The 17,190-nt window shown below is 46.0% G+C and overlaps 1 protein-coding gene across 2 annotated transcripts in view; it reads left to right on the top strand.

The window, feature by feature from the left end:
• Positions 1–17,190, top strand: part of LOC137309848 (WAP four-disulfide core domain protein 3-like) — a 54,008-nt gene that overhangs the window by 22,758 nt on the left and 14,060 nt on the right. Inside the window, exons 5-8 of one of the 2 annotated variants that reach the window (XM_067977862.1) lie at positions 3,585–3,722; positions 8,468–8,605; positions 11,592–11,729; positions 14,201–14,332. In XM_067977862.1, the coding sequence (XP_067833963.1) occupies positions 3,585–3,722; positions 8,468–8,605; positions 11,592–11,729; positions 14,201–14,332 (546 nt within the window). Of the gene's footprint in view, positions 1–3,584; positions 3,723–8,467; positions 8,606–11,591; positions 11,730–14,200; positions 14,333–17,190 lie in introns of those variants that run through there. The other variant, XM_067977863.1, reaches the window with a different exon arrangement.

The raw sequence follows: 17,190 nt of genomic DNA, 5'->3' as shown, positions 1-17,190 counted from the left end.
TGAATTACACTGTGAGTAACAGGAACTGGCAATGAGTTACAAAGAGAGTAACAGAGCCTGGCAGTGAGTTACACTGAGAGTAATAGGAACTGGCAATGAGTTACAAAGGGAGTAACGGGAACTGGCAGTGAGTTACACTGAGAGTAACAGGGGCTGGCAGTGAGTTACAGTGAGAGTAACAGGAACTAGCAATGAATTGCACTGAGAGTAACTGGGATTGGCAATGAATTACACTGTGAGTAACAGGAACTGGCAATGAGTTACAAAGAGAGTAACAGAGCCTGGCAGTGAGTTGCACTGAGATGAACAGGGACTGGCAATGAGTTACAAAGGGAGTAACGGGAACTGGCAGTGAGTTACAATGAGAGTAACAGGGACTGGCAATGAGTTACATTGCGAGTAAGATGGACTGGCAGTGAGTAACACTGAGAGTAAGAGAAGCTGGCAGTGAGTTACACTGAGAGTAACACAGACTGTCAGTGAGTTAGACAGGGAGTAACAGGGGCTGGCAATGAGTTACAGTGAGAGTAACAGGGACTGGCAGTGAGTTATACTGAGAGTACAAGGAACGAGCAATGAATTACACTGAGAGTAACAGGGATTGGCAATGAATTACACTGAGAGTAACAGGAACTAGCAATGAATTACACTGAGAGTAACAGGGGTTGGCAATGAATTACACTGTGAGTAATAGGAACTGGCAATGAGTTACAACGAGAGTAACAGAGACTGGAAGTGAGTTACACTGAGAGTAACAGGGACTGGCAGTGAGTTACACTGAGAATAAAAGGGACTGGTACTAAATTCCACTGAGAGTAACAGGGACTGGCAGTGAGTTACAAAGAGAATAACAGAGACTGGCAGTGAGTTACACTGAGAGTCACAGAGACAGGTCAATGAGTTACAATGAGAGTAACAGAGACTGTTAATGAGTTACACTGAGAGTAACAGAGACTGGCAGTGAGTTACAAAGAGATTAACAGAGACTGGCAGTCAGTTACACTGAGAGTAACAGAGACTGGCAGTGAGTTACATTGTGAGTAAAAGAGACTGGGAATGCGTTGCACTGAGACGAACAGAGACTGGCAGTGAGTTACACTGAGAGTAACAGAGACTGGCAGTGAGTTACACTGAGAGTAACAGGGACTGGCAGTGAGTCACACAGGGAGTAACAGGGACTGGCAGTCAGTTACACTGAGAGTAACAAGGGCTGGCAGTGAGTCACACTGAGAATAAAAGGGACTGGTACTAAATTCCACTGAGAGTAACAGGGACTGGCAATGAGTTACAAAGAGAATAACAGAGACTGGCAGTGAGTTACACTGAGAGTCACAGAGACGGGTCAATGAGTTACAATGAGAGTAACAGAGACTGGTAATGAGTTACACTGAGAGTAACAGGGACTTGCAGTGAGTTACACTGAGAGTAACCGGGACTGGCAGTCAGTTGCACTGAGAGTAACAGAGACTGGCAGTGAGTTACAGTGAAAGTCACAGGGACTGGCAGTCAGTTGCACTGGTCCTAACAGAGACTGGCAGTGAGTTACACTGAGAGTAACAGGGACTTGCAGTGAGTTGCAATGAAAGTAAAAGTGACTGGCAGTAAGTTACACTGAGAGTAACAGGGACTGGCGATGAGTTACAGTGAAAGTAACAGGGACTGGCAGTGAGTTACACTGAGCATATCAGGGACTGGCAGTGAGTTAAACTTAGAGTCAAAGGGACTGGCAGTGAGTTACACTGAGAGTAACAGAGACTGGTAGTGAGTTACAAAGAGAATAACAGAGACTGGCAGTCAGTTACACTGAGAGTAACAGAGACTGGCAGTGAGTTACATTGAGAGTAAAAGGGAATTGGAATACATTGCACTGAGAGTAACAGAGACTGGCAGTGAGTTACACTGAGAGTAACAGAGACTGGCAGTGAGTTACATCGAGAGTAAAAGGGACTTTTAATGAGTTACACTGAGAGTAACAGGGACTGGCAGAGAGTTACAATGAGAGTAAAAGTGACTTGCAATGAGTTACACTGAGAGTAACAGAGACTGGCAGTGAGTTACACTGAGTGTCACAGAGACGGGTCAATGAGTTACAATGAGAGTAACAGAGACTGGTAATGAGTTACACTGAGAGTAACAGGGACTTGCAGTGAGTTACAATGAAAGTTAAAGTGACTGGCAGTAAGTTACACTGAGAGTAACAGGGACTGGCAATGAGTTACAGTGAAAGTCACAGGGACTGGCAGTCAGTTACACTGGTAGTAACAGAGACTGGCAGTTAGTTACACTGAGAGTAACAAGGGCTGGCAGTGAGTTACACTGAGAATAACAGGTACTGGTACTAAATGCCACTGAGAGTAACAGGGACTTGCAGTGAGTTACACTGAGAGTAACCGGGTCTGGCAGTCAGTTGCACTGAGAGTAACAGAGACTGGCAGTGAGTTTCACTGAGAATAACAGAGACTGGCGTTGAATTGCACTGAGAGTAACAGGGGCTAGCAGTGAGTTACACAGAGAGTAATAGGGACTGGCAGTGAGTTACACTGAGAGTAACAAAGACTGGCAGTGATTTACACTGAGAGCAACAGGGACTGGAGATGAGTTAAAATGAGAGTTACAGGGAATGGCAATGAGTTACATTGAGAGTAAAGGGACTGGCAGTGAGTAACACTGATAGTAAGAGTGGCTGGCAGTGAGTTACACTGAGAGTAACAGGAACTGGCAGTGAGTAACACTGAGAGTAAAACAGACAGGCAGTGAGTTGCACTGAGAGTAACAGAGACTGGCAGTGAGTTACACTGAGAGTATCAGGGACTGGCAGTGAGTTACAATGAGAGTAACAGGGACTGGCAATGAGTTACATTGCGAGTAAGATGGACTGGCAGTCAGTAACACTGAGAGTAAGAGAGGCTGGCAGTGAGTTAAACTGAGAGTAACACGGACTGTCGGTGAGTTAGACAGGGAGTAACAGGGGCTGGCAATGAGTTACACTGAGAGTAACAGGGACTGGCAATGAGTTACAAAGAGAGTAACAGGAACTGGCAATGAGTTACAAAGAGAGTAACAGAGACTGGCAGTGAGTTACACTGAGAGTAACAGGGACCGGCAGTGAGTTAAACTGAGAGTAACTGCGACTGGCAGTGAGTTACACTGAGAGTAACAGGGACTGGCAATGAGTTACACCGAGAGTTAGAAGGACTGGCAGTGAGTTACACTGAGAGTAAAAGAGACAGGCAGTGAGTTACACTGAGAGTAACAGGGACTGGCAGTGAGTTACAATGAGAGTAACAGAGACTGGCAGTGAGTTACACTGAGATTAACAGGGACTGGCAGTGCGTTACAATGAGAGTAACAGTGACTGGCAGTGAGTTACAATGAGAGTAACAGGGATTGGCCATTCGTTACACAGATGGTAACGGGGATTGGCCGTGCAGAACACAGGTCTCCCCTTGACCAGTCCTGGACTTGAGAGGCTTCAGATCAGGAAATGTGTGGGTAAAAATATCTCACTGAGTTTTGTGGGTGTGGGTCATTTTTATATTTCACGCACTGATCCAGCTAAACTGTGATGTGTTTGGTTTCCTCAGAGAAGCCTGGGGTCTGTCCCCAGAGATCCAGTGGAGTTGGAGTATGTGCAGAATATTGTACAAACGACAATGATTGCCCAGGGGATGAGAAATGCTGCAGCAATGGATGTGGCCATCAATGTACATCTCCCAATAAAGGTACAACACACCACACGGGCACACAGAGAGGGTCAGCAAATGAATGGGATTTGCACAGAGCGTAAAAGATCTGGGGACGAGGTAGGCAGAGAGTAACAGGGTCCAGCAGTGAGTTACACTGAGAGTAACGGGACTGGCAATGAGTTAAACTGAGAGTAACAGGGACTGGCAGTGAGCTACACTTGGAGTAACAGGGACTGGCAGTGAGTTACACTGAGAGTAACAGGGACTGGCAATGAGTTACAAAGAGAGTAACGGGAACTGGCAATGAGTTACACTGAGAGTAACAGAGACTGGCAGTGAGTTACACTGAGAGTCACAGAGTCAGGCAATGAGTTACACTGAGAGTAGCAGAGACTTGCAGTGAGTTACACTGAGAGTAACAGGGTCTGGCAATGAGTTACAAAGAGAGTAACAGGGACTGGCAATGAGTTACGGTGAAAGTAAAAGGGACTGGCAGTGAGTTGCACTGAGAGTAACAGGGGCTGGCAGTGAGTTGCACAGAGAGTTATAGGGACTGGCAGCGAGTTACACTGAGAGTAACTGAGATTGGCAGTGAGTTACACAGAGAGTATCATGGACTGGCAGTGAATTATACTGAGATCAACAGGGAATGTCAGTGAGTTACGCTGAGAGTAACAGGGACTGGCAGACAGTTACAATGAGAGTAACAGAGACTGGCAGTGAGTTAAACTTAGAGTAAAAGGGACTGGCAGTGAGTTACACTGAGAGTTACAGGGACTTGAAGTGAGTTACACTGAGAGTAACAGAGACTGGCAGTGAGTTACAAAGAGAATAACAGAGACTGGCAGTCGGTTACACTGAGAGTAACAGAGACTGGCAGTGAGTTACATTGAGAGTAAAAAGGACTTGGATTGCGTTGCACTGAGAGTAACAGAGACTGGCAGTGAGTTACACTGAGAGTAACAGAGACTGGCAGTGAGTTCCATCGAGAGTAAAAGTGACTGGCAGTAAGTTACACTGAGAGTAACAGAGACTGGCAGTGAGATACAGTGAAAGCCACAGGGACTGGCAGTCAGTTACACTGATAGTAACAGAGACTGGCAGTTAGTTACACTGAGAGTAACAAGGGCTGGCAGTGAGTTGCACTGAGAATAACAGGGAATGGTACTAAATTCCACTCAGAGTAACAGGGACTGGCAGTGAGTTTCACTGAGAGTGACAGAGACTGGCAGTGAGTTACAAAGACAATAACAGAGACTGGCAGTCAGTTACACTGAGAGTAACAGAGACTGGCAGTGAGTTACATTGAGAGTAACAGGGACTTGGAATGCGTTGCACTGAGAGTAACAGAGACTGGCAGTGAGTTGCACTGAGATTAACAGAGACTGGCAGTGAGTTACATTGAGAGTAAAAGGGACTTGCAATGAGTTGCACTGAGAGTAACAGAGACTGGCAGTGAGTTACACTGAGAGTAACAGGGACTGGCAGTGAGTTACAATGAAAGTAAAAGTGACTGGCAGTAAGTTGCACTGAGAGTAACAGGGACTGGCAATGAGTTACAGTGAAAGTCACAGGGACTGGCAGTCAGTTACACTGGTTGTAACAGAGACTGGCAGTTCGTTACACTGAGAGTAACATGGGCTGACAGTGAGTTACACTGAGAATAACAGGGACTGGTAGTAAATGCCACTGAGAGTAACAGGGACTTGCAGTGAGTTACACTGAGAGTAACCGGGACTGGCAGTCAGTTGCACTGAGCGTAACAGAGACTGGCAGTGAGTTTCACTGAGAATAACAGAGACTGGCATTGAATTGCACTGAGGTAACAGGGGCTGGCAGTGAGTTACACAGAGAGTAATAGGGACTGGCAGTGAGTTACACTGAGAGTAACAAAGACTGGCAGTGATTTACACTGAGAGCAACAGGGACTGGAAGTGAGTTAAAATGAGAGTAACTGGGACTGGCAATGAGTTACAAAGAGAGTAACAGGAACTGGCAATGAGTTACACTGAGAGTAACAGAGACTGGCAGTGAGTTACACTGAGTGTAACAGGGACTGGCAATGAGTTACATTGCGAGTAAGATGGACTGGCAGTGAGTAACACTGAGAGTAAGAGAGGCTGGCAGTGAGTTAAACTGAGAGAAACACGGACTGTCAGTGAGTTCGACAGGGAGTTACAGGGGCTGGCAGTGAGTTACAGTGAGAGTAACAGGGACTGGCAGTAAGTTACCCTGAGAGTAACAGGAACTAGCAATGAATTACACTGAGAGTAACAGGGATTGGCAATGAATTACACTGTGAGTAACAGGAACTGGCAATGAGTTACAAAGAGAGTAACAGAGCCTGGCAGTGAGTTACACTGAGAGTAACAGCGACTGGCAGTGAGTTACAGTGAGAGTAAAAGAGACAGGCAGTGAGTTGCACTGAGAGTAACAGGGACTGGCAATGAGTTACAAAGAGAGTAACGGGAACTGGCAATGAGTTACACTGAGAGTAACAGAGACTGGCAGTGAGTTACACTGAGAGTAACAGGGACTGGCAATGAGTTACATTGCGAGTAAGATGGACTGGCAGTGAGTAACATTGAGAGTAACACAGACTGTCAGTGAGTTAGACAGGGAGTAACAGGGGCTGGCAGTGAGTTACAGTGAGAGTAACTGGGACTGGCAGTGAGTTACACTGAGAGTACAAGGAACTAGCAATGATTTACACTGAGAGTAACAGGGATTGACAATGAATTACACTGAGAGTAACAGGAACTAGCAATGAATTACACTGAGAGTAACAGGGATTGGCAATGAATTACACTGTGAGTAATAGGAACTGGCAATGAGTTACAAAGAGAGTAACAGAGACTGGAAGTGAGTTACACTGAGAGTAACAGTGACTGGCAGTGAGTTAAACTGAGAGTAACAGAGACTGTCAGTGAGTTACAAAGAGAATAACAGAGACTGGCAGTCAGTTACACTGAGAGTAACAGAGACTGGCAGTGAGTTGCATTGTGAATAAAAGAGACTGGGAATGCGTTGCACTGAGAGTAACAAAGACTGACAGTGAGTTACACTGAGAGTAAAAGGGACTTGCAATGAGTTGCACTGAGAGTCACAGAGACGGGCAATGAGTTACACTGAGAGTAACAGGGACTGGCAGTGAGTCACACTGAGAGTAACAGGGACTGGCAGAGAGTTACAATGAGAGTAACAGAGACTGGTGATGAGTTACACTGAGAGTAACAGGGACTGGCAGTGAGTTACAGTGAAAGTGAAAGTGACTGGCAGTAAGTTACACTGTGAGTAACAAGGGCTGGCAGTGACTTACACTGAGAATAACAGGGACTGGCAGCGAGTTACACTGAGAGTAACAGAGATTGGCAGTGAGTTACACTGAGAGTAACAGGGACTGGCAATGAGTTACAAAGAGAGCAACGGGAACTGGCAATGAATTACACTGAGAGTAACAGGGATTGACAATGAATTACACTGTGAGTAACAGGAACTGGCAATGAGTTACAAAGAGAGTAACAGAGACTGGAAGTGAGTTACACTGAGAGAAACAGGGACTGGCAATGAATTACACTGTGAGTAACAGGAACTGGCAATGAGTTACAAAGAGAGTAACAGAGACTGGAAGTGAGTTACACTGAGAGAAACAGGGACTGGCAGTGAGTTAAACTGAGAGTAACTGGGACTGGCAGTGAGTTGCACTGAGAGTAACAGGGATTGGCAATGAATTACACTGTGAGTAACAGGAACTGGCAATGAGTTACGAAGAGAGTAACAGAGACTGGCAGTGAGTTACACTGAGAGTAACAGGGACTGGCAGTGAGTTACACCAAGAGTTAGAAGGACTGGCAGTGAGTTACACTAAGAGTAAAAGAGACAGGCAGTGAGTTACACTGAGAGTAACAGGGACTGGCAATGAGTTACAAAGAGAGTAACGGGAACTGGCAATGAGTTACACTAAGAGTAGCAGAGACTGGCAGTGAGTTAAACTGAGAGTAACAGGGACTGGCAGTGATTTGCACTGAGAGTAAAAGGGACTGGCAATGAGTTACATTGCGAGTAAGATGGACTGGCAGTGAGTAACACTGAGAGTAAGAGAGGCTGCCAGTGAGTTGCACTGAGAGTAACATGGACTGTCAGTGAGTTGGACAGGGAGTAACAGGGGCTGGCAGTGAGTTTCACTGAGAGTAACAGGAACTGACAATGAATTACACTGTAAGTAACAGGAACTGGCAATGAGTTACAAAGAGCGTAACAGAGACTGGCAGTGAGTTACACTGAGAGTAACAGGGACCGGCAATGAGTTAAACTGAGAGTAACTGGGACTCGCAGTGAGTTACACTGAGAGTAACACGGACTGGCAATGAGTTACACCGAGAGTTCGAAGGACTGGCAGTGAGTTACACTGAGAGTAAAAGAGACAGGCAGTGAGTTACACTGAGAGTAACAGGGACTGGCAGTGCGTTACAATGAGAGTAACAGAGACTGGCAGTGAGTTACACTGAGAGTAACAGGGACTGGCAGTGCGTTACAATGAGAGTAACAGTGACTGGCAGTGAGTTACACTGAGAGTAACAGGGATTGGCCGTTAGTTACACAGATGGTAACGGGGATTGGCCGTGCAGAACACAGGTCTCCCCTTGACCAGTCCTGGACATGAGAGGCTTCAGATCAGGAAATGTGTGGGTAAAAATATCTCACTGAGTTTTGTGGGTGTGGGTCATTTTTATATTTCACGCACTGATCCAGCTAAACTGTGATGTGTTTGGTTTCCTCAGAGAAGCCTGGGGTCTGTCCCCAGAGATCCAGTGGAGTTGGAGTATGTGCAGAATATTGTACAAACGACAATGATTGCCCAGGGGATGAGAAATGCTGCAGCAATGGATGTGGCCATCAATGTACATCTCCCAATAAAGGTACAACACACCACACGGGCACACAGAGAGGGTCAGCAAATGAATGGGATTTGCACAGAGAGTTAAAGATCTGGGGACGAGGTAGGCAGAGAGTAACAGGGTCTAGCAGTGAGTTACACTGAGAGTAACGGGACTGGCAATGATTTAAACTGAGAGTAACAGGGACTGGCAGTGAGCTACACTTGGAGTAACAGGGACTGGCAGTGAGTTACACTGAGAGTAACAGGGACTGGCAATGAGTTACAAAGAGAGTAACGGGAACTGGCAATGAGTTACACTGAGAGTAACAGAGACTGGCAGTGAGTTACACTGAGAGTCACAGAGTCAGGCAATGAGTTACACTGAGAGTAACAGAGACTGGCAGTGAGTTACATTGAGAGTAACAGGGACTGGCAGAGTGTTAAAATGAGAGTAACAGAGACTTGCAGTGAGTTACACTGAGAGTAACAGGGCCTGGCAGTGAGTTACAAAGAGAGTAACAGGGACTGGCAATGAGTTACAGTGAACGTAAAAGGGACTGGCAGTTAGTTACACTGAGTGTAACAGGGACTGGCAGTTAGTTACACTAAGAGTAACAGCGACTGGCAGTGAGTTACAGTGAGAGTAAAAGAGACAGGCAGTGAGTTGCACTGAGAGTAACAGGGACTGGCAATGAGTTACAAAGAGAGTAACGGGAACTGGCAATGAGTTACACTGAGAGTAACAGAGACTGGCAGTGAGTTACACTGAGAGTAACAGGGACTGGCAATGAGTTACATTGCGAGTAAGATGGACTGGCAGTGAGTAACATTGAGAGTAACACAGACTGTCAGTGAGTTGGACAGGGAGTAACAGGGGCTGGCAGTGAGTTACAGTGAGAGTAACTGGGACTGGCAGTGAGTTACACTGAGAGTACAAGGAACTAGCAATGATTTACACTGAGAGTAACAGGGATTGGCAATGAATTGCACTGAGAGTAACAGGAACTAGCAATGAATTACACTGAGAGTAACAGGGATTGGCAATGAATTACACTGTGAGTGATAGGAACTGGCAATGAGTTACAAAGAGAGTAACAGAGACTGGAAGTGAGTTACACTGAGAGTAACAGTGACTGGCAGTGAGTTAAACTGAGAGTAACAGAGACTGTCAGTGAGTTACAAAGAGAATAACAGAGACTGGCAGTCAGTTACACTGAGAGTAACAGAGACTGGCAGTGAGTTGCATTGTGAATAAAAGAGACTGGGAATGCGTTGCACTGAGAGTAACAAAGACTGACAGTGAGTTACACTGAGAGTAAAAGGGACTTGCAATGAGTTGCACTGAGAGTCACAGAGACGGGCAATGAGTTACACTGAGAGTAACAGGGACTGGCAGTGAGTCACACTGAGAGTAACAGGGACTGGCAGAGAGTTACAATGAGAGTAACAGAGACTGGTGATGAGTTACACTGAGAGTAACAGGGACTGGCAGTGAGTTACAGTGAAAGTGAAAGTGACTGGCAGTAAGTTACACTGTGAGTAACAAGGGCTGGCAGTGACTTACACTGAGAATAACAGGGACTGGCAGCGAGTTACACTGAGAGTAACAGAGATTGGCAGTGAGTTACACTGAGAGTAACAGGGACTGGCAATGAGTTACAAAGAGAGCAACGGGAACTGGCAATGAATTACACTGAGAGTAACAGGGATTGACAATGAATTACACTGTGAGTAACAGGAACTGGCAATGAGTTACAAAGAGAGTAACAGAGACTGGAAGTGAGTTACACTGAGAGAAACAGGGACTGGCAATGAATTACACTGTGAGTAACAGGAACTGGCAATGAGTTACAAAGAGAGTAACAGAGACTGGAAGTGAGTTACACTGAGAGAAACAGGGACTGGCAGTGAGTTAAACTGAGAGTAACTGGGACTGGCAGTGAGTTGCACTGAGAGTAACAGGGATTGGCAATGAATTACACTGTGAGTAACAGGAACTGGCAATGAGTTACGAAGAGAGTAACAGAGACTGGCAGTGAGTTACACTGAGAGTAACAGGGACTGGCAGTGAGTTACACCAAGAGTTAGAAGGACTGGCAGTGAGTTACACTAAGAGTAAAAGAGACAGGCAGTGAGTTACACTGAGAGTAACAGGGACTGGCAATGAGTTACAAAGAGAGTAACGGGAACTGGCAATGAGTTACACTAAGAGTAGCAGAGACTGGCAGTGAGTTAAACTGAGAGTAACAGGGACTGGCAGTGATTTGCACTGAGAGTAAAAGGGACTGGCAATGAGTTACATTGCGAGTAAGATGGACTGGCAGTGAGTAACACTGAGAGTAAGAGAGGCTGCCAGTGAGTTGCACTGAGAGTAACATGGACTGTCAGTGAGTTGGACAGGGAGTAACAGGGGCTGGCAGTGAGTTTCACTGAGAGTAACAGGAACTGAAAATGAATTACACTGTAAGTAACAGGAACTGGCAATGAGTTACAAAGAGCGTAACAGAGACTGGCAGTGAGTTACACTGAGAGTAACAGGGACCGGCAATGAGTTAAACTGAGAGTAACTGGGACTCGCAGTGAGTTACACTGAGAGTAACATGGACTGGCAATGAGTTACACCGAGAGTTCGAAGGACTGGCAGTGAGTTACACTGAGAGTAAAAGAGACAGGCAGTGAGTTACACTGAGAGTAACAGGGACTGGCAGTGCGTTACAATGAGAGTAACAGAGACTGGCAGTGAGTTACACTGAGAGTAACAGGGACTGGCAGTGCGTTACAATGAGAGTAACAGTGACTGGCAGTGAGTTACACTGAGAGTAACAGGGATTGGCCGTTAGTTACACAGATGGTAACGGGGATTGGCCATGCAGAACACAGGTCTCCCCTTGACCAGTCCTGGACATGAGAGGCTTCAGATCAGGAAATGTGTGGGTAAAAATATCTCACTGAGTTTTGTGGGTGTGGGTCATTTTTATATTTCACGCACTGATCCAGCTAAACTGTGATGTGTTTGGTTTCCTCAGAGAAGCCTGGGGTCTGTCCCCAGAGATCCAGTGGAGTTGGAGTATGTGCAGAATATTGTACAAACGACAATGATTGCCCAGGGGATGAGAAATGCTGCAGCAATGGATGTGGCCATCAATGTACATCTCCCAATAAAGGTACAACACACCACACGGGCACACAGAGAGGGTCAGCAAATGAATGGGATTTGCACAGAGAGTTAAAGATCTGGGGACGAGGTAGGCAGAGAGTAACAGGGTCTAGCAGTGAGTTACACTGAGAGTAACGGGACTGGCAATGATTTAAACTGAGAGTAACAGGGACTGGCAGTGAGCTACACTTGGAGTAACAGGGACTGGCAGTGAGTTACACTGAGAGTAACAGGGACTGGCAATGAGTTACAAAGAGAGTAACGGGAACTGGCAATGAGTTACACTGAGAGTAACAGAGACTGGCAGTGAGTTACACTGAGAGTCACAGAGTCAGGCAATGAGTTACACTGAGAGTAACAGAGACTGGCAGTGAGTTACATTGAGAGTAACAGGGACTGGCAGAGTGTTAAAATGAGAGTAACAGAGACTTGCAGTGAGTTACACTGAGAGTAACAGGGCCTGGCAGTGAGTTACAAAGAGAGTAACAGGGACTGGCAATGAGTTACAGTGAACGTAAAAGGGACTGGCAGTTAGTTACACTGAGTGTAACAGGGACTGGCAGTTAGTTACACTAAGAACAACAGGGACTGGCAGTCAGCTGCACTGAGGGTAACAGAGACTGGCAATGAGTTACAATTAAAGTAACAGGGACTGGCAGTCAGTTACACTGAGAGTAACCGGGACTGGCAGTGAGTTGCACTGAGAGTAACAGAGACTTGCAGTGAGTTACATTGAGAGTAACAGGGACTGGCAGTGAGTTGCACTGAGAGTAACAGGGGCTGGCAGTGAGTTACACAGAGAGTAATAGGGACTGGCAGCGAGTTACACTGAGAGTAACTGAGATTGGCAGTGAGTTACACAGAGAGTATCATGGACTGGCAGTGAATTACACTGAGATCAACAGGGAATGTCAGTGAGTTGCACTGAGAGTTACAGGGACTGGCAGAGTAACACTTGGGAGTAGCAGTGACTGGTAATGAGTTACACTGTGAGTAAAAGGGACTGGCATTGAGTTACAAAGAGAGTAACGTAGACTGGCAGTGAGTTACACTGAGAGTAACAGAGACTGGCAGTGAGTTACACTGAGAGTAACAGAGACTGGCAATGAGTTACACTGAGAGTAACAGAGACTAGCGGTGAGTTACACTGAGAGTAACAGGGTCTGGCAGTGAGTTACACTGAGAGTAACAGGGTCTGGCAGCGAGTTAAACTGAGAGTAACAGGGACTGGCAGTGAGTTACACTGAGAGTACCTGGGACCGGCAATGAGTTACATTGTGAGTAAAAGAGACTGGCAGTGAGTTACACTGAGAGTAACAGAGATTGGCAGTTAGTTACACTGCGCGTTTCAGGGACTGGCAGTGAGTTATACTGAGAGTAACAAGGACTGGCAGTTAATTACACTGACAGTAAGAGGGACTCGCAGTGAGTTACACTGAGAGTAACAGGGACTGGCAGAGAGTTAAAATGAGAGTTACAGAGACTGGCAGTGAGTTACACTGAGAGTACCTGGGACCGGCAATGAGTTACAGAGAGTAACAGCGACTGTCAATGAGTTACAAAGAGTGTCACAGAGACTGGCAGTAAGTTACAGTGAAAGTAAAAGAGACTGGCAGTGAGTTACACTGAGAATAACAGGGACTGTCAATGAGTTACACTGAGAGTAACAGGGACTGTCAATGAGTTACACTGAGAGTAACAGGGACTGTCAGTGAATTACACTGACAGTAACAGAGACTGGCAGTGAGTTACAAAGAGAGTAACAGGGATTGGCATTGAGTTACACTGAGAGTAACAGAGACTGGCAATGAGTTACACTGAGAGTTACAGAGACTTGCAGTAAGTTGCAATGAGAATAACGGAGACTGGCAGTGAGTTACACTGAGTGTAAGAGGGATTGCCGGTGAGTTCCACTGAGAGTAACAGAGGCTGGCAATGAGTTACACTGGGAGTAAGAGCGACTGGCAGTGAGTTACACTGAGAGTAACAGCGACTGGCAGTGAGTTGCACTGAGAGTAAAAGAGACAGGCAGTGAGTTGGACTGAGAGTAACAGGGACTGTCAATGAGTTACACTGAGAGTAACAGGGACTGGCTGTGAATTACACTGACAGTAACAGAGACTGGCAGTGAGTTACACTGTGAGTAACAGGGACTGGCAATGAGTTACAACAAGAGTAACAGAGGCTGGCAGTGAGTTACAAAAAGAGTATCTGAGACTGGCAGTGAGTTGCACTGAGAGTAACAGGGACTGGCAGTGAGTTACAATGAAAGTAACAGGGATTGGCTGTTAGGTACGCAGATGGTAACGGAGATTGGCCATACGGAACACAGGTCTCTCCTTGACCAGTCCTGGACATGAGAGGCTTCAGATCAGGAAATGTGTGGGTAAAAATATCTCACTGAGTTTTGTGGGTGTGGGTCATTTTTATATTTCACGCACTGATCCAGCTAAACTGTGATGTGTTTGGTTTCCTCAGAGAAGCCTGGGGTCTGTCCTTTTCTACCCTTTGGACGATGTGTAGAACTCTGTACAAACGACAATGATTGCCCAGGGGATGAGAAATGCTGCAGCAATGGATGTGGCCATCAATGTACATCTCCCCTGAAAGGTACAACACACCACACGGGCACACAGAGAGGGTCAGCAAATGAATGGGATTTGCACAGAGAGTAAAAGATCTGGGGACAAGGTTGACAGAGAGTAACAGGGTCTGGCAGTGAGTCACACTGAGAGTAACAGGGTCTGGCAGTGAGTTACACTGAGAGTAACAGGGACTGGGATCAATTTACACAGTGGGTAACAAGTGACTGGCAGTGATTTACACTGAGAGTAACAGGGACTGGCAGTGTGTTACACTGAGAGTAACAGGGACTGGCAGTGTGTTACACTGAGAGTAACAGGGACTGGCAGTGTGTTACACTGAGAGTAACAGGGACTGGCAGTGTGTTACACTGAGAGTAACAGAGACTGGCAGTGAGTTGCACTGAGAGTAACAGGAACTGGCAGTGTGTTACACTGAGAGTAACAGAGACTGGCAGTGAGTTACAATTTGAGGCTTAATTTGTTGTTTGCTTTTGAGGCTTAATTTGTTTTTTTGCTTGGTTTAAGTTAATCTGATATATTTTGTGGTTACTCCGGCCTCTTTGTGTAGTGGGGACGACTGTTGAGCAGGGGCCCTTGAGTATATCTCTTAGTTCCAGTGTGATTGGTGGGATCCATTTAATTTTAATTTAATTTACATCAATTAAAGGGTGAGTCATGGCAGGACAGCTCGGCCCCGTGACATGCTCTTCCTGCTCTTTGTGGGAAATCAGGGACACTTTCTGTGTCCCTGACGACCATGTGTGCAGGAAGTGTATCCAGCTGCAGCTACTGACAGACCGCATTGCGGCACTGGAGCTGCGGATGGATACATACTGGTGCATTCGCGATGCTGAGAACCACGTGGATAGCACGTTTAGCGAGTTGGTCACACTGCAGGTAAAGGGTGTACAGGCAGGAAGTGAATGGGTGACCACCAGGCAGAGTAAGAGGTGCAGGCATGTAGTGCAGGGGTCCCCTGTGGCCGTCCCCCTCATGACTTATCAGGGGAAGGCAGCAGCAGCCAACTTCCTGGCACCATGGGTGGCTCTGCTGCACAGGCTGGGAGGAAAAAGAGTGGAAGAGCTATAGTGATAGGGGACTCATTCGTAAGGGGAATAGACAGGCGTTTCTGCGGACGCAACCGAGACTCCAGGATGGTGTGTTGCCTCCCTGGTGCAAGGATCAAGGACGTCTCGGAGCGGCTACAGAACATTTTGGAGGGGGAGGACGAACAGCCAGCTGTCGTGGTGCACATAGGCACCAACGATATAGGTAAAAAAGGGGATGAGGTCCTAAAAGCAGAATATAGGGAGCTAGGAGGTAAATTAAAAAATAGGACCTCAAAGGTAGTAATCTCAGGATTGCTGCCAGTGCCACGTGCTAGTCAGAGTAGAAATAGGAGGATATTTCAAATGAATACGTGGCTAGAGGAATGGTGCAAGGAGGAGGGATTCAAATTCCTGGGACACTGGAAACGGTTCTGGGGGAGGTGGGACCAGTACAAACCGGACGGTCTGCACCTGGGCAGGGCCGGGACCGCTGTCCTAGGGGGAGTGTTTGCTAGTGCTGTTGGTGAGGGTTTAAACTAAAGTGGCAGGGGGTTGGGAACCTGAGCAGGGAGACAGAGGAAAGCGTGTCAGGAAGGGACAGAAGGTATGGAGTAAAAGGTAAAGTGTTAAAAAAGGAAAAAGCAGGAACTAAGTGTCACAAAACATATTTGAAAGTTCTTTATCTGAATGCACTTAGCATTCAAAACAAAATGGACGAATTAACGGCACAAATAACGACGTATGGGTATGATCTTGTGGCCATTACAGAAACATGGCTGCAGGGTGACAACGACTGGGAATTAAATATGCCAGGTTATTTAACAATCAGGAAGGACAGGCAGGAAGGAAGGGGAGGTGGGGTGGCTATGTTAATAAAGGAAGGAATCCCTGTAATACAGAGAAATGATATTGGGACAAAGGATCAGGATAATGAAACAGTTTGGGGAGAGAGAAGGAATAATAAGGGGAAAAAAACACTAGTGGGCGTAGTATATAGGCCTCCTAATAGTTGCAACTCTGCTGGAAGAAGTATTAATCAAGAAATAGTCGGGGCATGTAATAAGGGAACAGCTATAATTATGGGGGATTTTAACCATCATATTAACTGGACAAATCAAATTGGGCAGGGCAGCCTTGAGGAAGAGTTTATTGAGTGTATTAGGGATGGATTTCTTGAGCAGTATGTAACTGATCCTACAAGGGGGCAAGCAACCTTGGACCTGGTCCTGTGTAATGAGTCAGGATTAATTAATAATGTCCTAGTTAAGGATCCCCTTGGAATGAGTGACCATAACATGGTTACATTCCATATCCAATTAGAGGGTGAGAAGGTTGGTTCTCAAACAAGCGTACTGAACTTGAATAAAGGAGACTATGATGGTATGAGAACGGAATTGATTAAAGTGGACTGGGAAAATAGATTAAAGGGTAAGACGGTACATGAGCACTGGTGTTCATTTAAGGAGTTATTTTACAACTTTCAAAAAGAATATATTCCACTGAGGAAAAAGGGTGTAAAAGAAATGACAGCCATCCGTGGCTAAGTAAAGAAATTAAGGATAGTATCCGACTAAAAACAAGGACATATAAGGTAGCCAAACTTAGTGGGAGGATAGAAGATTGGGAAGTCTTCAAAAGACAGCAAAAAGTAACTAAAGAATTGATTAAGAAAGGGAAGATAGATTATGAAAATAAATTCGCAAAAAATATAAAAACAGATAGCAAGAGTTTCCACAGTTATATGAAAAGAGAAAGGGTGGCTAAGGCAAACGTAAGTCCCTTAGAGGATGAGACCGGGAAATTAATGGTGGGAAACATGGAGATGGCAAAAATG

The sequence above is a fragment of the Heptranchias perlo genome, unplaced genomic scaffold (assembly GCF_035084215.1).
Source record: "Heptranchias perlo isolate sHepPer1 unplaced genomic scaffold, sHepPer1.hap1 HAP1_SCAFFOLD_184, whole genome shotgun sequence".
Classification (NCBI taxonomy): Eukaryota; Metazoa; Chordata; class Chondrichthyes; order Hexanchiformes; family Hexanchidae; genus Heptranchias; species Heptranchias perlo.
Note: the sequence above shows the minus strand (reverse complement) of the source record. Positions and strands in the feature narration are given on the sequence as shown.